Here is a 27,349-nt window from a genome sequence, read left to right as displayed (position 1 = left end):
AAGAATGAACAAAATGTGTTTCAGCAGAGGGCAGGGAGTCTGTTTTCCATTGGGATTGCCTTTGCATGGGGCACTGAAAACCTTGGAGTGATCTATCCAATTTCAGCCTAAAATGTGAAATCCAGTTCAAGTATGATAATAAGGGAATGTAATTCCAAGCATCTTGCTGATTAAGTATTGCAAAAAGGCATTGGAGACCCAAATGATTTCACAACATGGCTTTTGCCAGAGGAGTCACAGAGATTTTTACATTTTGGACCCAGTACCATTAGCAAAATGGTCTCTCAACTCACCTCGTATTTTTTCCTCTTTATCTGCTCTGCAAAGTCATACTTTTCAGTCTCCAGCTGATATAACCAGTCCCACAGTTCCTTAGCCTTGTCCCTGTGTGTTTATGGGAAAAGGAAGATGGGAGAGACATGACATCAGATATTTTCTATGATTTTCACATTGCTAGTAATGAGGGGTTTTACATTTTATTTAATGCAGTTCACACATCTTCCTGTAAACCCTTTCTGTTCTCTGAAAGCTACTCACCATTTTCAAGGCCACATTTTCCCACCTTCTCACCTTCAAAGCTTTTAGACTTGCAGTCTTGCATGTGTCACACATTAGCATAATTCCCCTAATTTTTCCCCTAACTCTTACTGAAAGATGAGACTCCAGTGGAATCAGAGGAGAAGGAAGAAGAACTCTGAAAGTCACCCAGATAAGCAGAGCGACTGCCATTATGCAATCTTATCTGTGTCAGGGCTGAGGTGAGCCAACCTCATCTTTTAATCACGTGTGAACTCCAACGTGTGCCGTCCAGACTATCATCTGATGACTGCTCTGCACAGACTACTCAGCTTCCAAACCTCCAGCCTTTGTAGAGATCCACATTCATACCTCAGCAGCTCTGACTCACCCCTGGGAGTGCTACAGATACCAGTCTGTAGGCTTGTTCAACTAATCTCAAAGCTATTCCTATAAATGACCAATCTTAACTAGCAGGAGAGGCTAACCGAGCTATGCCAGGAGCATGGGTGGATGGCTACCAATCCATTTCAACACTTCCTTACATCCCCATTTCCCCTCCATTCTCCAGGTCAAAAAAGGGCACAACTTAACCATGTCCTGTGATGAATTTCAAGACAGACTCCCTCCTCTACCTGATTTTGTCATTAGACAAGACTCCAGTAAGACCAAAGTTGCGTGGATTACATTCAGTAAGTTAGGATAAGCTTGTTACCTCAGCTTGTCTTCATTAAGGTGGTCAATGTTCAAGGGCTTGCGCCTCTCTGCCAGGACCTTCTTCTTCGTCTCTCTAGCTGTTTGCTTCTTTCCTCTCTTCTGATCAGCCTGTTTTCAGAATATTAATTAACATCAGACTGTAGAAATTAAGCCTGAATGAAACTGTTTCAGTGACAGCACATGTAAGACAAGCTGCTGGGGATCCAAAAGAAGAAAAGTTGGGCTGTTTTCTCAACTTCTAATAAAGACTGTTCCCAGTCAACCGCATGATTTAATGTTTTCATGTTTCTTCCATTGATACGTGATTTTTACCTTAGCCAGATAACTGCTGTAATTTGCACCCATGGAGGACAGAGCCTTCTTCTTCTTCAGATCATCCTCAGCTTTTCTCTTGGCATCTTCTTCCTCTCTCCGTGCCTTTTCCTCCTGTGGAGTGCAATACACAGAGCAGATTACCTTAGGGTATACTCCCAGCTTCCCCAGCAACCAGCGTCGCTGCAGGGAATGTGATCAGAGAAGTATATTGATGAGAATTAGCAACTCCTGTTTTCTGCCCTTGTTTTAAGAGGGTGGTTCTTTCATCTTTGGACTGAGACAGGCAGAACCTGCAGTTTTTTCTGTCTCTAGCTCCTCCAATTTGATGTTGGGACAAGCAGAGAGAAGCAAAGACACTTACCGCAAGCCTTGCCTGACGCTCCTTCTCCTTCTCAGCGCGGATTCTCTGTTGCTCTGCTCTTTCAGCTCTGCGCTTCTCCTGCAAGAAGTAGTGGCAGAGACACTGGATCATCACGGCGGCTTTGTCTGCCTCCACCATTACACACCACTGCCAAGAGCTTAGTTTCATAAGGAGTGAGCCACCTTCTCCCTTGCTAGAACATGCAAAGGGGTCTCAAGTACAATTCCCAGATACAAAAAAGAGGATGAGGGAGGGGACCGATGTGGGGAAAGGCCATTTAACGGTGACTTGAGCAGTCACTTCTGTGCATGGCAGAGCAGCTTTCTGTCAAAATCTGTCAGTGGGCTAATGGATTTAACTTCTCATTTACGGATGATCTCTCAGTCTAGTACAGGGGAATGGCAGTTCAAGGACTCACAATTCTCTCCTTGAGGGCGACCAGCTCTTCCTCTTCCTTTCTCCTGGCTTCAAAGTGGCTGTCAATCAAGGCCTGCAGTTCAATCAGATCTTTGTTCTGCCTTTTCTTTTGGATGTCCTAGAAGAGTGGGAAAACGCATTAAGCCTGTATTGCTCCAGGAATATATCCTGGACATTTCCAGCACCCTGCATACACAGAGAAGCAAAAGCAGAAAGTGTCTGTAGATATCCATGGAAATCTATGGGGTTAGCTTAAAGGGTTGTTGGTGCAATCAGTGACTCATTCAAGGTGACAGTCAGAAGTCCAGAAGGGTAAAGAATCCAAATCTCCCATTCCCCTATACCGTATTTTATCCTTGCTTTGCTTACATACTTATTTTTGCATATATTTAGCTTCCTCCTCTTTGTTTTGGAATATGAATCTTACCTAGAAAATATTCCTGTTTTTGGGGCAAAGCAAATATTTGTGTGGAGGTTTTCAACACCAGAACTTCTTCAATTTTCTATTAACTTTCTAGGAAGATATTTGGATCTCTGTTTTTATTGTAATTAATTTTTGTTTCTCACCAATAGGTGAAGGCCTGCAACTTTCAAACCATTTACAAGAATGGGACAGGGAATCTGAGATCTAAAGCACTTACTTTTTCCTTCTTATATTTGTTTCAGCTATTCAAGAAGAAAAAAAAAATACATGATTTTAGCTGAGTCACATTATCAGTGAATGCATCCAGACAGTTTCAGGGAGCATAGAGCAGCCTTTTACTGAAAATAGATGGCAAAGCAACCATACTTTGGTCCTTGACTTTATCCTCAGCAGTATCCAATATAGAAGGAGTTATATGGGTTTGCACATGTATATGAATCAGGTACAGACAAACACAGCCAGTTTCAGAAATACTTACATCAAAATCTACTTTCTCACCCTCTGGTATTTTAGGAGCAGTTAGTCTGCAGAGAGTCAAACACAAAAAAAAAGAAAATAAAAGAAAAAGGAAGGATTTTCACCTTAAAGAACAGGCAGCTTTTTAAATAGCATGTCCTGACCTCACCAGACCTGCCCTCAGAAAAAATGCTGATAAGGAGGAGTGGTGGTGGAGGTACCGAGGGGTGAAACAGCAAGTCAGTGGAAAACTACTCGAGAATAGTATTAAGGGCGTGCAGGTCAGGTGCTACCCCTAAAAACCCTTTACACTTCCAAAGCCTATGGTCATTCCCTACCACACAGAAAGATGTTGGTGTGTGAGTCCATCTGCACAGTGCTGCACACTCCGTTCTGGGCAGCCAGCACAGTGGCAAGGGAGGGTGCTGGGGCCCAGAGCCAGAAGGTCCTTTGGAAGCCTTAATTAAGCTTAACTCAGCCCAGCCCAGCATTTGCCACCCTTCCTACTGTCAGCAGTCCTGAAGGGACAGGTAATTTCTTACAGAGGATTTACTGTTGAGCTGCCTGTATTTTGGGGTACTGTGGGAAAAGTGTATCTCGGGCAGTTCACGAGTTGTCTGACTCTACGAGGAACTGGTCTTAAGACCCAGGCCAGTAACTGCTGCTAGGGCATCCTCTAAAAGAAGCAGACATCCTGGAAAGGCATGCAGGAACAGATGGATGTTGCATGAGGGAGAGTTGGACAAAGGCTTCCGTGGCCATTTGCCTAATAGACAATCTAAGAGCTTCTGCTAGACCAGAAAAATGATCCCAGGGTTCTGAAAATCCCCGCCCCTTATACTTACTTTATTCTGGGCTTCTCCTCTGTATTTGGAAGGATGGAGCAAAACAGGAAGGGAAAAAGAGGGAGAAAGTTAAAACAACAGAGATCACGCCAGCTGCTACAGTAAAAGGAGGGAAGGGAAATATGATCTTAGGGGAAACATCCCAGAGAAACTGGTTAAATCTCATGCACTTCCAAAAGAAATACACACATTCACACACCCCTTTTTCTAGGAGTGAATCTGTTTTTACCCTTGAAACAGAATTTGGCAGAAAAGAATCAAGACACTATATAAAAGTCCCAAACATAGCATCTGGAAAGCAATGGTTTTTGTGTAAATGCAAAATTATTTTCCTCAAACCATCCTGACCAAAGCTCTAAGGAGGATAGCTGGGCTGGAGGATAGAAGAAAATGTTGCCTTTTCCCATCAGCTTTCTTTTGCTAAAGGCAACGTGAATTCACAGATATCTCAATGATAACTAGGCTTTACCAGTTCAGTACAAATCCATCACATGGAGGCCAGGAGGAAAAATCTTTATGATACACATTTTCTCCAGGTTCATTGGCTTCCAAGGCAGATTAAGGCACATGTCCCTGAGATAGATACGTTGGTGCCATGGGGAAGATGCTTATTCTTCTGCACTCTGTGGTGCTCCTCAAACCCAGCTTGGAAAGGCCATCCTCTCTTAGCAAGCATCCTCTCCTGCTGAGGTACATGCAAAATTCCCATGGGCATCAATGGGAATGATCTTTTCATCTCCAGGAGAGGCATAATGCCCTGATAGGCAAGGTAACCCATCTCAGAGACTGTCAGCTTGGGCCCTCTCGCTGTCAGAATTGTTCTCTTGCAACAAGTGACCTTTCCCTGGCTCTCAGAAATGTGCTGTCTTATGAGTTACTTGCTTAATATTTGTGCTTGTGATCAACTCCTGTCCCTGCTCTGCTTTTTAAACTTTAGTTGTTAACTCCAGCGTAATGCCAGCAAGTTCAGCACTGTTCTTCTCACAAACAGAAGTAAATTAAACCTATGTGTTTTTTCTGGCTCATTCTCTCTGAGACCCAGGTTGACTTTCATAACCACACACTATATTTGAACTTTCAGGGATGCTGATGGATTCTGCAGTACAAGACTTTCCCTCTGTTGGCTCAGTGGGAGGAACTGAGGTAAAAAAGCTCACAGCCTATTGAATCTGGTTTAAAAAAACCCAACCAGATTTGTAAAGTAAAAACAGCCTCCTCAGGAGTGGGTACATGAACCCTGTTATCAATATCATAATCCAGAAAGATATTATGTTTTTTTTCAAACGCTTATTTGCATTTTGGAGCTGATGGAGGAAATTTGGAATAGCAAATGGAACAGAGTAGGATAAAATAAAATGAAACATTGGGGTGTCCTGCACAGGGCCAGAAGGTGGAATCAGTGATCCTAATGGATCCCTTCTAACTCAGGATGTTCTATGACTCTATGATTGTAAGAGGAAAAAACAGTAAAAATCTTACAATGAAAAATATTTAGTGGAGGAAATCAGTTGCAAGATTCTTGGATAATAAAAATTTGAGAGATTGGCTGGAAATGGATTATTGAGATAACTAAAGGAAAATACATGAGAGGTGCATAAAAGAGATCAGAAACCAACCTTTCCTTTCTCTCACCCTTTCCCATATAAATCTCATTAATGACATTTTGGGGAGGGTAGACTTTTCTCATTTACTGCAAGAACTCCGCCTACCAAAACATATCTCAGCTGAGGCCTCTAGATGCCAGAGCAAAGCTAATAAAATAAACAGCATGTAATTAGAAAAGTATTTTAGACCGCTCTGCTATAAAGGAAGTGACAAATTGCTCCTGAAGAAAAATACCATTAGCATGCTTCTGTATTTTTCCAGTTATATTTTTAATTGTTTCGCTTTTCAAAAAGCCAGTGAGCTTCTTAACACACTAGTTAAATTGCCTTTTACCTGGAGAGAGGAAAAGTAATAATGATTAACCAGTCTATCAGGGATGTTATTTACATAGGATTCCCTTCCTTCTTGGCATACCCAGAGAATTTTCATCAACATTCCTGTTTAGCTTAAAGCTGCCAGTCAGTAACACTTCAAAGAGAGGGGGGAGGAAAGTAGACAGGAAATGACTGATTTTGTTTGTTGACCTTGGTTACCAGGATCAACACCTGTCTGTCAAAAACTGTGACATTGGTTTAGCTCCCACCGAATCAGCACTTTAAGCTTCATTAAACCAACAAACAATTGTAAAAATAAAATGAAAAATTAAGGTTAGTTGTTCTTGAAATAAAAATTCTAGTTAGAATACCTTAAGGTACCTCCAGAAAACCAGAAAAGGGGATGTTTTATTGAAAAAAAAAACAGTAATAAATCTGTCCTTGGCAGTGCATGACCCAGCATTGATCCATAGGGTATGCACCAAAAGCAGCCCAGGAATGGGATTTGTTTTGAAATGCCCCTTCTTTCAAGAGTCAAGGAACTGGGCCAAAATTTGTTGACAAGCAGGAATTGTCATAACAAATTCCTGTTCCTATGGTGGATTTTGACATTCTGGTCATTCTGACTATGAACCATGGGGCTGAGACAAAATCCCCACGTACAACCCTGCCAAAAGAAGGCAAGAGACACTGGAAATCCAAGTTCACTGCCCTGGTGATTAGAGAGTCTCTGAGTTTCTGGTTTCCAAAAGGCTAGCACAGGGAGAGGACACACCACCATAAACACCACCCCGCTTTCTTCTTCCCAATCTGTGAGATATCCATGTGTGCTCCCCTTCTCTGAGAATCCATCTGAACTGCCATTACTTCACTCAGAAATCCCTAAACACTCTCCCTTAATTCCACTTCTCAGAAGCAACATATCTAACTCACACTGTGTCCTTGGGAAAGAAAGAAAATCAATATGCTATTAAAAATAAAAGGAAAGAATGAGAAAATGAAGGAGAAAGAGGGACTTGGGAAGGTCCTCAGGGTATTTCCCTAAATTAGAAAAAAAGCCTGAAAAGCAAGCAAGAAAATTAAAACAAATGAACCAAAAAAAAAAAAAATCTACAAAAAAACAAAACAAGGAATCACAGAAAATGCAGGGTGTTTTCAAGTGATGTTGGGCTTTGTCTTTTGAAGCAGCTGGCTGGGAGTTCTAGGGGCTGAGACAATCAGAACAGAACTCACTTCAAAGGCTTCTAAAACTCCATGACAGCCTTCCTATACATTTAGACTGGCCAAAGGGGGGGCTGATTTATCTTGCCCATACACCTGAGAAAAATATTTAGATTTGATCCTTTCACATGTGTGCCCCAGCGCCCACTCAGCCAAGTATTACAACCAGACTATCTTAAGTGCAAGCCCTGCCTCACCCGTCTGAATAAATTTATCCACATTTGATGTTTAGCCCAATTTTAAGGGTGTGGCTTGGGCAGAAGTTTAAATTTCTGTAGATTCAGACCTGGAGCCCATGACCTGTTCAGGCTGAGTGAGGATGGCATGTCTGTGCAGGGCTCAGCTCCATTTTCAAGTATGCCATGTTTTAAAAGATGCTTTCCTGATTTTGGGGGGATAGAGAAGTTTTTTCTGATGGGAGCTATAACACAAGAGGTTCCAGCTAAAAGACAAGACCAGAGCAAGCTTCTGGAGTTTGATTTTCAACATCTACTATCCTGAAGAGGATGTAAAGGCTTTCCAATACACTAGTTACCCCCCAAGGGTGATTGGATATGCACAGTGAGCAATTCTTTGCGGCAGAGATGTTTTGGCCCAGTTCCTGAGTTTAAAATCAAGTGAGGAACAAAAAGAGACACAGAAAAGAGAGTGAGATGTTAGGAAGATGATTTTGTTGTCCTAAGACAACACTAAGCTACCATCATTGTATTCGCCTTCTTCATCAGCTGTAGGTTGAAGGATAAAAGAAAAAGAGAAGAAGCACAGTAGTCAATTCACAACCAGCACTGTTCTGAGAGCAACTGTCCCCACTCCCTTCCTGCTATGCTGGGAACCTTAGACCCTCTGGAGATTGAATGAGAAGGAAAAAAAACACCTTTTTGGTGATCTGATTTGTCAAACATATGGCCCTTTTCTCCATGTTCATCCAAATCCATCCAGAAGGATCATTTCCCTCCCCTACTCTCTTTGCTCTTAAACAAAGTCAGTGTTTTTAACACTGTTTCCCCAGCACTGAAAGAGAAAAAGGTTGAGTCTGTAGGTGCATCACATACCTTCCTCAGGAGCTTCCTCTGCTGTTGTCATGGTGCAAGCAGTGATGGAAAGACAGGAAATAGAAAAAAAACAAAAACAGAACAGATATTTAAAGTTCTTGGAATCCCGAGAAAGAGACCAGGGAATGCATGAAGGGGGAAAAAGAAAGGAATTAGTGAATTAAGGGAGGGAGAAAAGGTATCTGGAGAGACTGTCGGGAGTTAAAGATGCTGTAATGTTAAAGTAGTAGTAAGCATGGAGGTTAAAGGAGAAGAGGGCTGCAAATAATCATTGTGGTTAATATTTGTTTCTCTTGTTTTGTTCTCTTCTACCAGCCCAGGACTCCTGTTCTCTCTCTCTCAGACACACACATACAAACTTTCGTGTTGCAACTAGGTGGGGTAAACCAGAAGTCGTGTCACATACCTGGCTCATGAACTTCAGGTGTGAAGTGTCATGGAACAAGTTGCGATGGAAAGCAAGAGAATGAGAACGAGAAACCTGTTATTTCACACACCAAAAGAGCTTTTGAGCCAAAGGGGACGGGGGGCAGAGAGGAAAAGGGGAGCCAAGAACGAGGTCAAGAAGTAAACCTGAGATAAAATAATAACATTTGAAATAACATATAAACAGAAGACACAGGACAGAAAAGGTGCAAGAGGCAGATTTGTGATAATAGTGCAGTACTTAAAAAACACTTCAAAGCATCATATGACATAAAGCACAACCTGAAAGCAGAGTGTACCAAGGTTTACCTTGATTTGAAATATGCACATGAACATAGTCATCACTTTCAAAACACCATTGGATTCACCTTTTACTACAGCAGTATTTCAGCCATTTGAAATAAACACAGTGTGTTTCAGAATCCTGCTGAAATACCTGCCATAATTCATCATCAACGTTCAGCTAACTTCCAAAGAAGCTCAGTTCCCTTCTAGATCTATGGCTCGGGCCATTTTCTTCCTTGAGGACAACTTTGATGTCTGTATAAATGTACTGCTGTTATTCACATCCATTTGCAATGTAGAATTACAAATGGATTACTTCATAGGAAGAAAAGGTTCCTTAAAAGTCTGTGCAGGCCTACATGTAATTCTTCTGGGTTTTGACAAAACAAGAATAGATCAGCAATGTGAATTTACAGGGCAGATTTTGCTTTTCTAGCCATACACACAAACCACTGAGTATTTTTCAAAGCAGGCATAAAAATAACACAAAACCTCAGAGCGTTTATATTCCCTGTGTACAGTCAATGGGCCAAATTCTGCCCCTAGGTTTGAAATAAATCCTTCCCTATGGGAAGAAACATTCATTCTCATATCACAGTGCAGAATCTAACCCATGCCACAAGGACAATTTTTGCTGAGCTACTCTTTCACAAGAGTACATGTGTTCCCCTAGTTTTTAGTAAAATTTTCATGCAACGGGTAAGTTTCCTCGTCCTTACTGCTGATAACACTTTACTGAGAAAAAATATTACACTAAAATAGAACCACCCCAAAGGCATGCAAGTTACAATCGATCATTAACTAATAGGTTGTTATCCCCTGTCACCTTGTGTGACACACCACCATCATTCACACACACCGTCCCAGCAGACAGACACTGGGGAGTTTAGAAGTTAAATCACATACCTGGAGGGGGGGCTTCATTTAGTAGGAAGTGTCAGGGGAAAAACACAGGAAAGGAAGATAAAAGAATTAGAAATAAGTTATTCAGGAGGGGATCACCTCAAACTTTGGTAAGACTAGGCTCAAGAAATATCATTTGCAGACCAGGTTATAGGGATAGACTGTTAATAAGAGTGGAAAAGGGGAGTAATTACAGTGGGATATGAAGTAGATAGGGAGGAGATGCCATAGAAACAAAAGATAAAGGGAATTTGAATGTTGATGAATTGCAACAGTTTTAATCATGCAAATATATAAACCATGGGCAAGTGTAGTAACACTGGTGATCCTGAAAGTTGAAATAAAACATACCCAAGAAGAGAGTTTTACAAGCATGTAGTGTTACCTAGATTTCAGCTATGTACATGCTCTTTTAACTATTAGTGCTAGCATGAGGATGTGAGGGTTACTGCAAGGAGGTGCTGCTTTGAATGTATCTCTGTGCCTGCATCTGAAGCTCCACCATCTAAGAATCCCTGCTGGCAGATTCAGGGCTTAGCTCTGCAGCACTGGAAATAGTTGTGTCTACACAGAGCTGGTCTCTGCTGCAAGGGACTAGAAGCTGCTCGAACCTGCGTGCCAGGATCCTGCTGTCATCCACTCCCTGCGAGTGGAAGCAGCTCAGGTTTCTGCAGCTCAGGTACCTGCTCTCTGTCCTGGCTGTGGTGTAGTCACAGCCCTAAGAGTTTGTGGGGGAACTGAAAAGTTTCTTCTAAGCTTCTTAGAAGGTGACTTTTCAGTTACAAACAATATTTATGCTTCCTTATACGAAAAATAAATTTTAAGGAGTCTTAAGAATGGATTGATTCTTCATGATTCTGGTCTTCTTCAACATCTTCTAATTCCTATGTACAGGAATGCTTCAGATTAATACATAGGAATTTAGACGTCACACACATGCGCTTGGTTACATGAAAAGAGTCAACAAGGAAAAATAAAAGAATTAGAGCAAGAACCCTACAAGAGCAACAACACTGAACTTGTGCAGGCCAAAGCTGTGACTGAGAGGATGTGGTAGGCAAAGACAGCATAAATAACAGAGAAACTAAATAATCATGCAGTTATATGAAAATCTGGGACTGTCTCCTTCTGACATAAAAGTTTTCTGTTAAGCTTGTTATATTTACATTGTCTTTATAAACTTTTGGTTTTGTTGTGCTTTATGTTATAGAGGGAAAGGAAAACTTAGGGAGGGTGTACATACGGCTTTATGGTTTATCAGATTATGTTAATATCTTGTGGTTTTCACAAATTTCAAGCTCATACATCAGTCAAAGCTAGAGATCAACACATAAGCAATGAGTAGCAGTTCGATAACTATCAGGGAAAATAGGTACAGAGGCAGGCAAAGCAGCAGGGATGGAAGCAATGACCCTTAACTTGTGCAAATCAAAGTCAGCAAAATCTTAGGTGCATATTAACAGACAAGAATGAATATGGTTAAAAGGAGAAGAGAAAGATGTGAAACAAGAAGTGACGAGAAGAGGATGGATATGAGAAGCAGTGCACAGATGAATGTTGAAGTATTAAGTCATGTAAAAATCAATCAGATAGCTTTCACCAAGCCTGGCAAAAGCATTGATCTGGTCTGAACTAAGAGGCTGGTCTCCCTCTGTGGACAGCCGAGTGAAATAGCTGGGGTGAGTGGCTGCTGAGATGTGGCTGCTTTAATAAAGCTACTCCAAATGGCACAGAATAATTTTCGTGGACAGTTTAGAGGATGCTGCAAGTTCAGTCTCTGTTTTTCCAGGTAATAAACACTAAAACATTCCCTTAAGCACTGTGAGATGACTTTGAGTCCAGTCAGTGGCTATTATTGCAACTTATACGTTGAGATGTTTGTCTTCAAAAAATGTTACCACATTTTTCATGCAGCAGTTAGCTTTATCCTCATTATTATGCATCACAGAGTGGGGGAAATTATGACTGGTGGAAGGTGTAAGGAAGCTGCAAGTTTCAGTTTATCATTAATATTTGATTTTTATGTTTACTTCCACCATCTTTGAATTCCTGAGTATAATATTAGAGTTACTGGTATCATTTTCTAACAGAAAGCATAGCTCAATTAAATTTAAATCTTTCAGAACTCTCATAGATTTAGATAAGATTTTGGTTAAAAAAAAATTGAAACTGTTTCACAACTATAAAAGGTTGCAGAGATATTAAAATCTCCAGAAGAAAACTTTTTCACTTTTTGCCTAGTGGCAATCTCTCATTCCAGATTTGTTCTTGCATTACACTATATATGCCCCACATTATCCATAAAGGCAATGTTTCAGAAGCTTCTAAAATAGAATTTTCATTTCCAAATTTGGAAATCTTCCATAGAGGAAAGAGGAAAAAAAAAGTTGGAACATAATGTTTTAACTAAATAAAAAACATCATTTTCAATAGCTGTGAAACAAGGCGTTCCTCCTTTTTTTCTTTTCTTTCTCTTTTTTTTTTCTCCTTTTTGGTTGTTTGTTTGAAAAGTTTCCATTTTGTCCCAATTCAGCACATGACCCAATTGTGAAATTGCCAAGCAGAATTGAATTTCCAGCACACAATAACCCTTCAGATTGACGCAGAGGAATTCAGAAGTCACATACCTGGTTCATGGACTTCTTTAAAAGGGAAGTAGCAGGGAAGGAGATGCAAAAAAAGATAAGATAATTAGAGCAAGAAACAGAGGATTATTAAAAAACCTTAGACTTTTCTTAGCCAGGGTGGAGGGGTTAAAGGCATAAAAACCATTAATAAGATTAAGTGAGAAATAGAGGGCACATATGGATGTCAATTAGAAAATTGTGGAGGAAGGAAAAGGTTGTTGGGATATTAAAGATGCATATGACTAACACATATATATTCATAACATTATAAATCAAGTGCCATTGGTAGCCTTTGGTAGACAAAAAAAAAATTATTGTATTTAAAGCAAGTCCATTACCCATAGATCTCAATGTGCAAAAAGGGTATAAACAACCTGCTCTTATTCATGTGCATAGAAATCCCAGTCACTGCAAAAATCAATGGGCTCCCAGGAGCTGGCATTGATTTCTTTAGTGCCCAGGATTTCACCACTGGTGTGTAGAACTGCACACTGATGTGGGAAGGTAAGTACGAGCATGTTACTGCTCTCCAACCTGCAGGATAAAGCATCTGATGAAAGACTAGCTGGGCAAGCAGAGAGGGGCAGGCAGAAGGGCAGTTGAAAGGTAAAATGGGTTTGGGCTGCCAGGTTGATGCTTTAATGAGCATGACCTTGTATTTTGCTAATCACACAGATTGTCTTACCAGAACTGGACTTTAAAATTCAGCTTATAAAATCAAGTAAAAATGCAACCCTGCCACCCCCCTTTTTGCATAATGCTTATTAACCCAGAAACATACCAGTAGTTATGGAAAAAGCAAACAGTACATCTTTTCTCAGATACACTGCAACCAAAATGGTGCCACTCAGTCCCATCCTTAGCCCAGCAGAAAGCTAGGTATGACACGGTGTCACTTGTTGCTTATGACCTCAGGTGCAAGTCCCATCACCATACATTGCTGCAAAGGGAGTTCTGTCTCTGCACAGTGGTGAGGGGACAGGAGGAAGGGGTGCACCCAACTGAGGGATATAGCATTGCCACAGGACACAGCTGTCCCACCTCTAACCCCAGTGTATGGCACAAAGGAATTGGGTTTGGAAACACCCTCCTCATACCAACTGGTGTCCATACCAGTAGCCTGGTTAGAGACATGAAGCGGTGGGGAATACATAAGCAATGCCCAGCCTGTGCTTCAGACATTGTTTCCAAACAGCAGTTAGTACTTATTGCTCATCACGCTGCTTATCCTACGAGAGCGAAGCAGCAGAGGGTATTTTTGCATTGTCTCATCTTCAACCACCTCCAGAATTCCTGCACGAGTTACCGCTCCAGACAGAAACAGAGGAATTCACAAGTCATGGCACATACCTTCCTCATGAGCTTTAGTGTGTGGGAAGAGTCACAGAGCAAAATGCAAAGGAACACGAGAGCATTAGAAACATCAGAACAACTTTTCACTTGTGCAAAATGGAGGGGGAGGGCAAGATTGAGAATATGTTGCAAGGAAATAAAATGAATACGGATATGAAAAGCAGTACTGGAAGTGAGGGTACAAATGATCTGAGATATTAAAAACATAAAGCTGATTTAAGCGGCCATATCAGATGACATTTGTCTTATATGCTCATTCCAGCAGTCCTGCATAAAGCCCAGAGCAGCATGCTGTTTCACAACTCTCACACCTGGATTTACAACCTAAGGCCAGCAGGTTTTGGGGGGCTGTAAGTACTACCTTGAGACACTGGTCTAGAAACTCCATTATATGAACAAGAAAACCATCTTTAATCATTTGCAAAGCTAAAGCATCAAATTTATCACCATTTGCTTTATATCACAGGGTTTAAGATGAAAAAAATATGTGGAAAGGCTACTATAAGAATGTCAGTCAATCATGAGCACATCTGCACAACCCACCCTGAATGGTCCAAAATAAGTTTCCCAGGGAGACCCAACCAAACTCAGAGTGAAGGCTTTTCAGCATTCATCCTTTTAAGAGGTTTACATTTCCCAGCAGTTTTCAAGCTTTTTTTTTTCATGCAACAATGACCACATAGCGTCACCAGTCAATGTCAAGACAGAACATGAACGAAGACAGTACAAAAAACAAAATGGTAGCAAGTTAGTCTATATTAATATGCCTATTTTCAACTCCCGTTTTCTTTTACCATCTTGTGGCTTAGTGGCTAAACCAGAGCTTACTCTGAAAGACAGCAATTCAGGAGTCATGTCACATACCTTCCTCGTGAGCTTCTTTACATGGGAAGAGACACAGGACAGGATGGAAAGGAACATTAGGAGAAATACAGCGTTACATGTACTGATACTACACAGGCTGAAAACTCTGCTCAGAGGGAAAGGTGTTATCCCAGTAAAGGATGTGTTAATGGCCAGGAGGGGAAGGAATTTATGGCAGGTGTCATTGGGAAACAACTTCACCTTCATGAGAAGGGAAGAGGCAAAGACATGTCAGAGAGGGAAAACCTCACAGTAAGCTCAAATAATACATGCTGAAATTTCTCTCTAGTCCAGTTTTGGAGGAACAACTTCTACCATTGCCCGGACTGGCTTTATGGTGAGCTCTGCACAGGGCAGGAGGGGCAGAGAGGCCAGGTTACCCCTGAGCCAGTATCTGTTGGCCCCTTGCACTGAGGCTATTCCTGTGTGTGAGCCTCTGGGCCAACCTATCACAGAGGTGAGGTGGAAATCAAAGACAACAGGAAGCAATAAGGCAAAGTAACTGGGTCCTGCTCCTCTTGCACCACCCTTGAATCCCCACCACCACCACTACCAAGGAGATGGCGGGGAGCAGTTTGGAAGGCAATGGCACGTACCTGCCGGAGCAGCTTCATCAGATGGGACATGGCAGGAAGCAAAAGCAATGAGATGGAAAACAAGAACAGTTAGACTAAAGAATGTGTGAATGATAGAGGGCCTAAAAAAACCCATAGATTGTATGAAATAGAGAAACAGAGGATGAGATGAAATGGAGACAGGTGACCAAAGCACACACAGATTCAAGAAATGTAAAGCCTTCTGGACCTGGATGCTGTAAAAACTCTGCAAACTGCTCAGAGTGGGTCTCTCGTGGCACTATAAACAGGTTTACCCCTGTTTCAAATATGCCCAAAGCACGAAGCTTTGCAAATGCAGAACTGACACACCCTTTGGCCTCTTGTACCTGGAGCACCACATGCCAGACCTCTTGAGTGCAAAGGGTGGGTTTCTGTTCCAGCCCCTCTTCTGTCCTGTCTGTCCCAGCTTGCTAACGCTGTGTGCAACGTGAGGAGCCAGCTGGGGTTACTTGCCAGCATCTACATACATATAATAATGCAGTATTGTTCATATTATATATAATATTATATATTATAATGTATAAACTTATAATATATACAATATACTATATATAATATGACATATTATAGAATATGTACTATGTACACACGTATTTTCCACAGATGGATTCTGACTTCAAAATCCATCTGATCATGATCTACCAAGCTACATAGGAGAAACCAGTTGACATTTGATAGAAACTTTTCTAGACAGACCCCAGTTATTCCATGGCACACATTACCAACACCCAGGGCTAAAAATCAGCTTTGGAGACTGTTGTGGCTTGGTTGAAAGGATGGTATCCACATTTCCCCTGCTGCTCCCTCCCCAAAAACCAGAGCAGAGGTGTCTGCATGGATACTCAAGGATTTGGGATACCCTCAGTGAAACTTGTGCAAGGGACAAGAAAAGCCCTCTGCCTGCAGGTAGTTTGTCACAGGATCTTTCTCTTGCCTCTTGCTTTCTTCTACCACCTTGCAGAATCGAGGTGCACATCAGCACCAAACCCTGCTGCAGGAACAAGTGGGGCTGAGGCGCTGCTTCACATACCTTCTTCCTGAGCCTCTTCTGTGGGTGGGAAACGTCACGCAGCAAAGGAAATGGGAGGAGAAAATTAAAACAAGGAATATGTTATTGGAACATACTTGAGGCTTGCCAAGCTCCCAGGCCATTATGGGCAAGAATACACAATGATGGAATTACAGGGTGAGAGGGAATTAAAAATAACATTTTTATGGGCACTTTATGGGGTTATAAATGTTACTGAAATATGGGAATAGGACCACAAGTGAAAACCACATAAAAAGGCATCCAATATTTTATTCTTTATTAGAGCTGGCTAAAATTTCCTAAAAGTGGCTTTTGATGATTTTTTTCATCAAAAATTAAACTGCTGTATTTCTTTTGCTTTACATATTTTTCTCAGTTGGTGAAAAAAATTTGCCAACTACCAGTTTTTGAAATTTAAAACAAATTCATTCTTGAATTTTAACATATGAATATAAACTTTGCAAGGTGTCCCCCTCCCTTTAAAAAATTTAAGCTCTTGAAGAGAAAGGAGACGACTTGACACTGTTTTGCCAAAAATGAGTCAAGCATTACAATAAAAAAGGTAGAACAGATACATATATATATATTTCCACATACATATATATGTATATATATATATGTATAATGGTTTGGTTTTTAAAGAAAAAAAATAGGCCACGTTTCCTACCAGCTCAATAAATGACATCAATGTCCATCATTGCATTGATGTCTGTGGCTCAAGACCAAGTCCCGGCCACTGGGTGTGAACCGTTTGCTCTGGATTTCTGCACACACCTTCTTCCTCCACACTGAGAGAGAAAGAAAGCAAAAGCCATGTCACATACCTTGTTCCTGAGCTTCAGGTGGCAAGTGTCATGGAACAAGAAGCAACAGCAAGCAGCAAAATGAAAACAGAAAAGTGTTAGAAACTGGTATTGGGGTGAGCTAAGGCCTGGAGAAAAAAAAAGGCGGTTAGAAAGTGATGGACAAAATTATATGGAAATGAAATGGATGACTTTGGAAGACCAAAAAAAAAGGTGGTTAGAAAGTGATGGAGGAAAGTTATATGGAAATGAAATGGATGACTTTGCAAGAGAAAACAAAAGTCAAGCAAAAGTAAGGAGCATAGAGAAGATACACCTCAGAGGAGACAGTCATGCAGATTAAAAAAAAAAAAAGTTGGAAGTCACCTGCCTATTAATTTCATATCAGTCATTAAATTCTTGAAACCAAAAAGTAGACAGTTAGGCAAGAAAGTAGAAAAGCAAGAAATGCTTTTCCTTTAAAGAAGGCTTGTCTGTAGGAACAACACCCTTTGCTTGCTCTTTTGACATTTGACAAGACGAAGGATGGAGCATGAATAACACCTTCACCTTCCTGACTCTGCCACTCTATGCAGGACTAGAGAGACATGATGATGATTGAAGCTCTACAATCCATATTTTCTTTTTTTTTTCTTTTTTTTTTTGAGCCCTCAGTCCCTTCAGAAGCAATGCCAGGAATGTCAGTACCTTATGGCAGGAACTACTCCTAACATGGCCACTGTTCCCACCACCACTGACGCGAATTTGTCCATTGCAGCAACTTGGGGGAATCAAGGACAAAAACAACCAACCAACCAACCATAATAAACAAACAAAACCACTAAAACCACACACACAAAAATCCACAAACAAACAAAAAACCAACCAACCAACACAAAACCCAACTGTGTATGAATCCCCAAAAGAGACACTTATACACAGAGGCAAGTCTCTCTCTCTCTCTGAGTTGGTCTCCCACCCTCCACGTGCAAATATTCCACCTCCAGTATATGGTTTTGCTCTTGACCCCTTAGAAGATGTCTGAGACACTAAGGGTAGATCCTGGGAGAAAGTCCAAGAGTTTGGCCCTTCTCTCTGTTCCAGATACCTCAGGAAAATTAAGGATGACAACTGGCAGCTATGCATGCCTGAACTGAAGCCAGTGTGTCAAAAGTGCCCAGCAAAGATAGCGATACATCTCCAAAATCTTCTCCCTGCTGCCTACAAAAGGTGAAACAACTTCGGGTGAGAAGGGGGTTTCATGCTCCATCTTTCCAGATCAGCACTCTGTCTCTCACAGCTTGTCAAATCCCATTTTAACAGCTAAAGGTGTGTTAAAAAACTTCATCTTTGCCAGTTGGTTCTTTGCCTTGCCTCTTCTGTCCTCAGCAGTGCCCTGTCAGGTTCTCCTCAGGAGCTGGACAACTTGCTCTTCCTTTCAATTTCAAAATTTAAACTCAATCTGTGGACATTGCCAAAATGAGAATGGCAGTATTTCACCGATGATACGTTGTGTGGGCTCTGCACCAGTCCCTGCTTTAAAAAGTTCTGAGTTTATGAGCAGGTTAGTCTCCAGCTTTTACACCATCCCCAACAGCTCATTCAAATACTCCACAACGTGAAGGCTCTGCACGTCATGGCCTCAACTTGAATTTTTTTTTTGTTTCCAACTGGTTTACCGATCAAGTGTTTCAGATCACCTTTAGCAGCAAGCACCAAAGAGAAGGGTGAAGTATAGACAAGGAAAAGCAGGATCAAGATTCAAAGAAAGATAAATTACATTCCACATTTTTTTGTTACCTTCTTCTTCGTACTCCTCTGCATTGAGATGGGAGAGGGGGGAAAAAAAAGCAGACAAATGAACCACCAGCCTTGGCGCATCAGTACGACATTACCCACGGCAGAGCCCTGTGCGCTCACAGGGATGCCGGGCAAGATGGTCTCTGAGAGGCCACTTGCAAATCAGCAAGAAAAGTAACAGATTAAATTACTTTGAAAATAAAAAGAAGGATTTATAAAAAGGGGAAGAAGGTGATAAAGTATTGATTTTTTTTTTCTTGGGCAATGGGAACTCAGGATTATATATGCATTAGAAGGAAAAAGGTAGAAGAGAGGGCCCCTGAGTATAAGAAAAGCTTCTGTATATATTGCATGTGCATATTATGGGGATTTATATTTTAAAACAGAAAATATTGCCTATACACAAGCTTCAAAATAAATTGCCAGCAGATGGCAGTGCCCCTACAAAAACTAGAGGCGTCCCCTGCAACCAGGGCATCAATGTGGGGCTGAAACCCCATAGGCTACCCCCAGCAAGAACACGGCCAAGCTACCACAGGTAGTGTGAAAACACCAGAATCTGGTGACAGTCAGACAGACAGAAGCACAAAACAAGAAACCTCGGATTTGTCTAACTGTACCAGCTGACACAGCCAGAGAATGCTGCAGGCTTGCATGAAAGCAATTAGAGACAGATATAAGACTTACCCTCTCCTTGTTCCCTGTGAGAGAGGAAAAAAGGATATTGAAACTAGATAAATATTTCTCCCACTACAAATTGTCACCAAGCTTTAAACCATATACTGAAGTAACACAGGTGACATTGTTTAAAGTCTATTGTTTCTTCTTTCCCCCCTTCTTTCTGCTCTTCCAGGAGATATTTGGGTTTAAGAGTGGTAAAGTGACTCGGTTTGAGTTTTATTTTAAATAGTGTTTCTTATTCTGAAGGTGCATATGAATCCATATCCAGGAATAATCCTCCACCCCAGGGCTCTAATGTGATACCCACACACGAGTGCTGCACAGGGGATGATAAAGGTGGACCTCAGTCCAAATGTGCCAGGCAAGCCAACCTGCAACCAAGGGCCCATGCCAACCCAGATGTGCTACAGGCTCCCTGAACCCTCGGGCTGTCTAATAAAAATCTGGCATAAAACAGATGCTGCTCAAAGTTTATCCCACAGCTGTAGCTACACCAGTCTCATGGTCTGTTCCCGTTCCTTGCCCACACCTCCCAGCTTCTCCTGCTCTACCATCCCCTTGCATGAAACCCAAGCCTCAGAGCAGCCCTGGGACCAGATCCCAAAGGAAAGACATGTTAGTCAGAGATTGTCTGAAAAAGGTGCCAAATTTTATCTTTAGAAAAAAAAATTTAAGAGCTGGGCAAAATGACACAGGTTGAGCTGAACTTATCTCCTAGTGGAGGAGAGGGCTAATGACCACTGCAGGTCTGCCCATGACTCCTCTGATCCCATGACTGCTCTAAATCTCCCCTGTGTACCTACTGATGCATTAATGTCAAACGACCCCATTGGGTTTGGTCATATTACTCTAGATTTGTTAAATCAAGGCAGAAAGGGGCTCCTCCACTGCGCTGTGTATTTTATTCCCCCTCCACCAGGTGCAGTGCCACAGCCACTGAGGGCAGGCTGAGCTGGGTGGAGGTGTTTGGGGGATGTCCTGTGTTGGACAGGGAGGGAGTCAGGTGAACTTCAATGGGTCTTTCACACTCAAAGTCAAGATGCCCCCTCCTCAGTGCCTCGGGGGGCTTCAGGCTGTGCACAGAGCAGCACCCAGCCTCTCCTCCCTGCTGGAATGACCTTGCTCCACTGCATGGAGCAAGCTGAGCCGACGAGGATACACATAACTTTCCCTCTACTTACACTTCCTCGGTATCAGACATGTTGGCAGTGAGTTTCTAGACAAAAAAAAAGGAAGAGAAGAAGGAAAAAAAAGTGTTATTAGTGAGAGCACCTCCTAAAACTTTCCAAGGCAGAAGCAGATGGGTTGACATTTGAGGACAGAAAAAGACAGGCACCTGCTTTCCCACACAGCAACCAATCCCCCACCAACACTGACATTTTGGGAGAAGCAGAAACCTTTGCCAGCCAGGTCAGAGGACAAGGAGAGGGGAGGAGAAAAACATCATCTGGAAAGACACGTCCCGTCAACTCAGCTGTGTCCCACAGGGACTAGGGGAGACCTGGACCTGGCTTTAAATTACAAAATCTCCAGAGGGAGAGAGGCACAGGCCAGTGTCCTCTTGCACCCATGTAACGTTTCTATCACTCCAGAAAGATCAGAGAAATTTTTCCTTATTTTATGCTACCAGAAGTGGGAAGGTGCCAGCTCCAAAACATTAGTCAGAGCTAAAAGAATAACTGACACTACCAATATACCTATAAATGAATCCTCATTTGTCAGCACCCAGGAGTGTGTCTGGTTTATACGAGTGAACAATATTCTGTTGATTAGTTTAAGATGAAAACCAGCCACATCCCTGGTAGGCAGTTCACATGGCTATAACCATTTCTATGTCATACAACACTCTGGCTTTTCTAAAAGCATCAACTACCCTGAGGCCAGAGGAGGAGGTGGGAAAGGGCCCCCCAAAACTTCCTCCAGATCCACAGTCAGTCTTAAATTAGAAAGCCAGGCTTCTTTTTGCTGGCCCAAACCCTGACTTTCATGACTTCATTTTTCAGCTGATATATGAGAGATGTCTTGAAGGAGCAGGTGGGCTGACTTAGGTTCAAAAGGAACAACTGCAGCTCAGCAGCTTTCTATTTCAGAGGAAGGCAGTAATCCCCCAGGCTCCAACCCTGCCCTATAAGGGATTCTCTCCATTCCCCAGCAATGACCCTGGGCACCATACGTTAACACCAACAGGATTTAAAACCCCCATGAGAGATAAACAGACAGCATTTTCTTCTTCTAGTTCCTCATTTATTCTCTTTCTGAAAGTCAGAGTTGCATTGGAAGTAGTGCCAATAGTGGCTGTGTTATGACCTGAGAAGCAGGATGGGAGGGTAATCTACTGCTAGGACATATGAAATTGGGTTCAGTGATTTCTTGGTCACAGACTGCTTTTAACTTGGCAGCTGTGCTTGTCCACTCCTCAAGTGCAACAGCCATCCCAAGGAGTACTTTGGGGACCCTAGTACCACCAGGCAGAAGGAATCTCTGGGGAATTTTGTGTATGGGAGGAATTTCAGCTCTGCAAAAGGCTTTTCTTTTGCACCAGTTCATGCTGCTTCTTCTTTTAAATACTTGAATGATAAAACACTGCTGGTCTCTCTCCCCTGGTCTTTTCTATCTAGATCAACAAATCCTCAGGATAAAGAGTTCCACTTGCTTCCTGCACAGTGGCTAGCATGTTAAGCAGTCTCATCTCAGCCTCCAAAAATTATTCAAGCTATTAGAAATAATGCTTGACAGTATGTTGGTTTATGCAACAGGACAGCAGAACTTCTTCAGGCAAAACCCTATGGAAGGAACCTGCCTAATGCCCAGATGTTGGCTTCTTCCAAAATATATGATCTGTAAAGACTCAGGGCAATGGCCAATCCTCCCATGGATTCTGCCTTTAATTTATAAATGCATATTTCCTTCTTTCCAGTACGGAGGAGGACAAAAAAAGAGGAGTTTTAAAGGGCTTTGGCCTAAACTCCTCTGTCATTCCAGTGAGAAGAGTAATACTGCTCAATGGTGGAGAAGAAATCAGCTCGAGAACCCTGGGTATGCACACAGAGAGCGAGCGTCTGTTCAGTGTGCGGTAGGCACGTAGCGCAGCCCATGATGTTCTTTCCAAGGCAATTGAAGTCAACGGGAGTCTTTGCAATCAGGCTTTCCATTAGCAGTTATTGGAATGAGCTCATCTAGTCTCCAATTTAGCTCTAAGGACATCTTGCTGAGGGTTGTCACATTGGCTGTTCCCCTACACCCTTCCATATTTGTTAATCCAAGCGCTGCAAATGCGAATGGGATTTTGCATGGCATCTGTCCGTGCGCTATAAAAACAGAATGAGAATGCCAGCATCCCTGACACCATAAGACCCCAACCCTGAGGGGGTTTCTTGGCTCTGGATAAAATGAATTAATAACAAGTGCATTGGCAGACTGTGTGCAAAGATGAGCCAGACACAGGAACCCCACAGGCTAGGGCACAGGGGGGACAAAAAAATCCAAGGGAAGATTGCAGACTGCAGCCTCACAAGGGCCAAATGTTCAACCAAGTTTGGTCGCTCTGTCAGGAGTCGGCATTTAAGGCTGTAGCTGACTGCCACTGCCCTGGCTGGATAGCCAAAAAGGTCTCGCTCAAGAAGAAGAAGGTGTCTGTCTGCTTCATGGCATTCAAAAGCCATCTGGTCCCTTAAAGCCAGGGGCAGAACACAGACCATCATAGCTACAGCCACCCGAGACAAGAAAGGCTCTCTGATGCCCAGCACTATCCACTAGCTCTGTCATCAGAGCAGCCAACAAAATTGAACTACATTTACATCCAAAAGGCAATAAAGCAAGCAATCTGTTAAGAGCAGTATTTTTTGTAGTTAGGCTTAAGTTCGCTGAAGGCAATGGAAAGTCTCCAGCTGGCTCAGGTTTACCCTTCGGTGGAAATTACTTTACACACAGCAAACGCAGCCCAAGATTAAGGCTGTTAGCACCTTAAGGCAATAATTGGGCTTTGTTTGTACAGTGGCAGAAAAATGGATTCTGGTCTGAGACTGAGGTTTAGAGATGTAATAAAATCAATTAGTTAATACTGCCCACCCTTTGGAAGGAAATCAAAACGTGGGAAAGTTTCACCAGACACAAAACTTACTAACTGCTCCCACCCCTTAAAGGTGAAAGCAAAGGTTATTTTGTGCATTTTATTCAAGCCAAGCAGGTCATGGCTGGAAGGACAAACACACCAATCCTCATGAGTCCCAGGTGGGCAGGAATGCCACGTCCCTTTTGGCCCCAAATGCTCCTGGACTTGGCTGAAAGAGCAGAATCAGCACATCCCAAGAAGCCTCTTAGCAGCTGAGAATGCACCCGGGAGGGGGAATGGGCTGCCTTGCACCTCCAGGCCATCCCTGGAAATAACCCACCCATCAATCATCCCCTCCCAGGCCAGGCCATACAAGGTAGGCAAGGTAGCAAGTGCTGTTTTGAAAGGGGAGAGGACAAAAGAGGCCATGCATGGGCAATGGGACCTGGCAGGGACAGCTATCAGGCAAGGACTAAGAGTATGATCCACCAAGAACCACATGGCCACACTTTTCTACCAGGAACCACTGCAAACCAACTGCATGGATTTTTTAATATACATACATATCTATATCAAAAGATGTAGGTGTCATATATATTTAGTAAATATATAAATAAATTCATATACTTCTCTCTGTAGAAGGTATATACATTTACCTTTTTTAATATCTATTTCTTCCATCCCTCTGCCTCCTCCCTTTGTTTCTGAACAGCAGAAAGGGGCTGGAAGGTGAAGCATCTGCCACAGCACTGATGCTGAAACAGCGCTGCTGCAGGGTCCACTGACACACAGCAAAATCCCAACTCCCTGCCCCAAGGTGTACCCTTTATTCTTGTCTTCAGGGTGGTATGATCTGTCTGATCTCCCTGCATAGAGTTTTCTAGGAAAAACAAGGCTAAGACAGAGGACAAAGAGCCAGCGACATTGCTTAGCTTATATCCCCCCTTTCCCTGGTCTTAGAATCATCAGCATTGGAACAGACCTACAGGATCATCCAGTCCAACCATCAAAGCAGCACTACCACTCTAACACTTAAGCACTCAACCATATCACCCAGTGCCAGATTAAACACCTCTTGAACATCTTCAGGGGTGGGCACTCCATCACCTTCCTGGGTCTTGCACACATGAGGGCGCCTGCCCTGGCAATCACCTACAGCCTCACTGGAGCTCCCCCACACGAGCGGCACAAATTGCTGGCACCAGAGTCACCTGTGTTGGTGTCCCTCCTGTCTTTGTAGGATACCCACCACCCAACAGCAAGAAGCTGACCTGAGAAACATAAATGGGGACATGTTCAGAGTGGTGATGGTATGCTCCCTGTATGCACAGCTTCAAACTCCTTCACATTTCATTGACATGACCACCCCGTGTGGGTGACTCACACTCACAATTTTCTTCTTTTCTGTGGGAGGGTATAGTTTTCCATGACCATATTTATGTTTCTCAGCTCTCCCTCTACCCCCACACCCCACAACCCTGCTCACCTGCCAGCAGCTCCCCAACAGCCCTGCCTCTTCTACCTCCTGCCTCAGCCACCCCTTTCTCTGGGTGACAGGGGAGGGAAGGTCAGCACTTTCCTCCTGCTGCTGGAGGAAGTTTTCCCCAAGTGTCCCAAGAGATAACTCCTAATTTCCAGCCCCACGTCTTAGTTTTGGAAGGGTCTGTTCTCCCACTACTAATCCTTGGGAGTTCAGAGTTCAGTTCTTACGTGCATGACATGAGATTTGTGTGATGCCCAGCCAAAGCCAGGAAGGAAAAGTGCCTTTTCCTTAGGATCCTGTGCCAGATCCTACATCCTGAGGAGCCCAATTCTCCCCTGATTTTTTTCCATTTAAACCATTAATTAAACCATCCAGTAGCCCCTCTGTAGTGTTACCCCCCAGCAGCACCCCTTGCCAGGGATCCCACTTACCTGGAGGAGCGGAGAGAAGCACCAAGCTCCCTGTGGAAGGGCACGGGCAGGCTGGGATCTGCGAGCGTCCCAAGGTGATGCAGCTCTCAACTTATAGTGACATTTGATCGTCTGGAAGAGCCGATTGGCCCCAGACTCCCCTACGCTGGGCAGGGAAGGGAAGGGAGCAGGGATGGGGCGGGGAGGGGGATGAGATGGAGGGGGAAGCAAGGGAAGGGGAAAAAAAAGGTCATACCATGTATAGGAGCAGCTGGAGGAATTGCACAGATGATGCTAAGATGGAAGGGACATGTTTGGAGAAAAAAACTCCCGGGCTTATGTTTCTATATTTACAACCCACCAGGCAGGCAGAGCTCAGAGAGGGGTATCTGAGGCAAAGGCACCTCAGAAACAAATTGTGGGGCCCCACAGCTCCGTGTTGCATGGTCACTGCTTAAAACCTGGTCATGGCAGCCTGGCTCTTGCAATCTCAACACTCAGCAGCAACCTCTGCTCTCCCAGCTGGGCAGGGGCTCTTCCCTGCTGCCCCTCCACATGCAAACAGTTTCAGCTGCACTGCAGGGTGAGCCTGAGGAAGGTTTATGGACCTTCCATGTCCAGTGCTCTTTGAAACCAGCAGTCACAGCCGTGTGAGAAGTCAGAGGCACACAGCACATGTGTTGTGTGCATGTTTGTGTGCAAGTGCTGTGCTGTGCTCACCGGCCTCTCACTAAGACTACCAGGGCTCTGCCACACATCAGGGCTTGAGGAGACCTGGAACAAAAAGCGGGAGAGCAGGAGAGCAGCAAAAGAGCTTGGTTGACTCACACCACGCTCAGAGCCTTTCTTAGGATGATATGAAAGCATTATTTAAGTAATGACTTCCTAGAGAGGGCAAACTCCAGATGGCTCGACCCCACCTAGTATCCTCTGGGTGCCTGGAGTGGTTTTGCTGCCTGAACTCACTCCACAGTTGCACAGCTATTCCAGCAGAGGATTGCAGTGCCTTGCACAACTCTCTGGTTCACGGTTTCCATTTCACTAAATCTCACAGGCTTCAGCTTCCCATCCCCTTCCTCCCACCCCTCTCCCCTTGGCAGGGCTCCCCAGCAATGTAGTGTGTGCCCTCCAGTGTGCCTGGCAGCTCCAGCACCCTCTTTCTCCCAGCCTGTAGGAGCAGAGGAAAAACTTTGGGAGCTGCAGGGCAGGCGATATTTTTGGCCCAGGTCACAGATTGATTCCTGCCCACTCTTTCCCTGCTGCTTTCAAGAAAGGGTTCCCTACCGAGGATGTAGAGACAAGTTTTTAAAGCTGTGGACTGGGAGCACAACACCGCAGCTTCCCATTCACCAGGTAACATGCACGAGCTAAAATCCCCTCTCCAGCTTGCCTTCTCCAACTGTCCGAGAGCTTATTCCGCCTCCCTTCTGCAACTCGGCTCCAGCCAATGCTTTTGTTACTTGTCAGGTGGGAGGGGGACATTGTATCCATCCTCAGCACGCTCGCTTCACGTGGGAGTTTGCCGGGTGGGGGAGGCGGGGAGGGCACCCCGCGCTGCCGAGGAGAGCAGAGTGTGCGTGGGAACACCTGGCCGGACCTGCTATCATCACCTGCGCTCCCCCTCCCCAGCTCTGCTGAAAGCACTAACACAGCAAACCAGCTTTCACGCTGCATTTTCAGCACCAATCAGCCAAGAAGTGGTATCTTCCACTGGCTAATTCTCCTCAGGTGATCCACCAGCTGGGCACACCTCCAAGAAATATCGTATTTGCCCAAACTAGCAGCAGTGGGGAT

At 43.4% G+C, this 27,349-nt stretch overlaps 1 protein-coding gene across 6 annotated transcripts in view; it reads right to left on the bottom strand.

Moving 5' to 3' along the window:
- Positions 1–25,668, bottom strand: part of TNNT3 (troponin T3, fast skeletal type) — a 31,291-nt gene extending 5,623 nt beyond the window's left edge. Inside the window, exons 1-17 of one of the 6 annotated variants that reach the window (XM_050336034.1) lie at positions 25,577–25,668; positions 20,793–20,827; positions 19,618–19,631; positions 18,931–18,948; positions 17,173–17,184; positions 16,349–16,366; positions 14,702–14,716; positions 12,485–12,499; positions 9,861–9,872; positions 8,650–8,661; positions 4,052–4,070; positions 3,229–3,274; positions 2,328–2,444; positions 1,910–1,987; positions 1,546–1,659; positions 1,232–1,341; positions 294–384 (exon numbers count right to left, since the gene is read on the bottom strand). In XM_050336034.1, coding sequence (XP_050191991.1) covers positions 294–384; positions 1,232–1,341; positions 1,546–1,659; positions 1,910–1,987; positions 2,328–2,444; positions 3,229–3,274; positions 4,052–4,070; positions 8,650–8,661; positions 9,861–9,872; positions 12,485–12,499; positions 14,702–14,716; positions 16,349–16,366; positions 17,173–17,184; positions 18,931–18,948; positions 19,618–19,631; positions 20,793–20,812 — 711 coding nt within the window. In that variant the 5' untranslated portion in view covers positions 20,813–20,827; positions 25,577–25,668. Of the gene's footprint in view, positions 1–293; positions 385–1,231; positions 1,342–1,545; positions 1,660–1,909; positions 1,988–2,327; positions 2,445–3,228; positions 3,275–4,051; positions 4,071–8,243; positions 8,262–8,649; positions 8,662–9,860; positions 9,873–12,484; positions 12,500–14,701; positions 14,717–16,348; positions 16,367–17,172; positions 17,185–18,930; positions 18,949–19,617; positions 19,632–20,792; positions 20,828–25,576 lie in introns of those variants that run through there. The other 5 variants (XM_050336035.1, XM_050336036.1, XM_050336038.1 and 2 more) reach the window with 5 other exon arrangements.
- Positions 25,669–27,349: the final 1,681 nt, after the last annotated feature.

Source organism: Myiozetetes cayanensis, unplaced genomic scaffold (genome assembly GCF_022539395.1).
Source record: "Myiozetetes cayanensis isolate MyiCay16 unplaced genomic scaffold, myiCay2020 scf6-25, whole genome shotgun sequence".
Classification (NCBI taxonomy): Eukaryota; Metazoa; Chordata; class Aves; order Passeriformes; family Tyrannidae; genus Myiozetetes; species Myiozetetes cayanensis.
The sequence above is the reverse complement of the archived record's forward strand: the minus strand, read 5'-3'. Positions and strand labels throughout refer to the sequence as shown.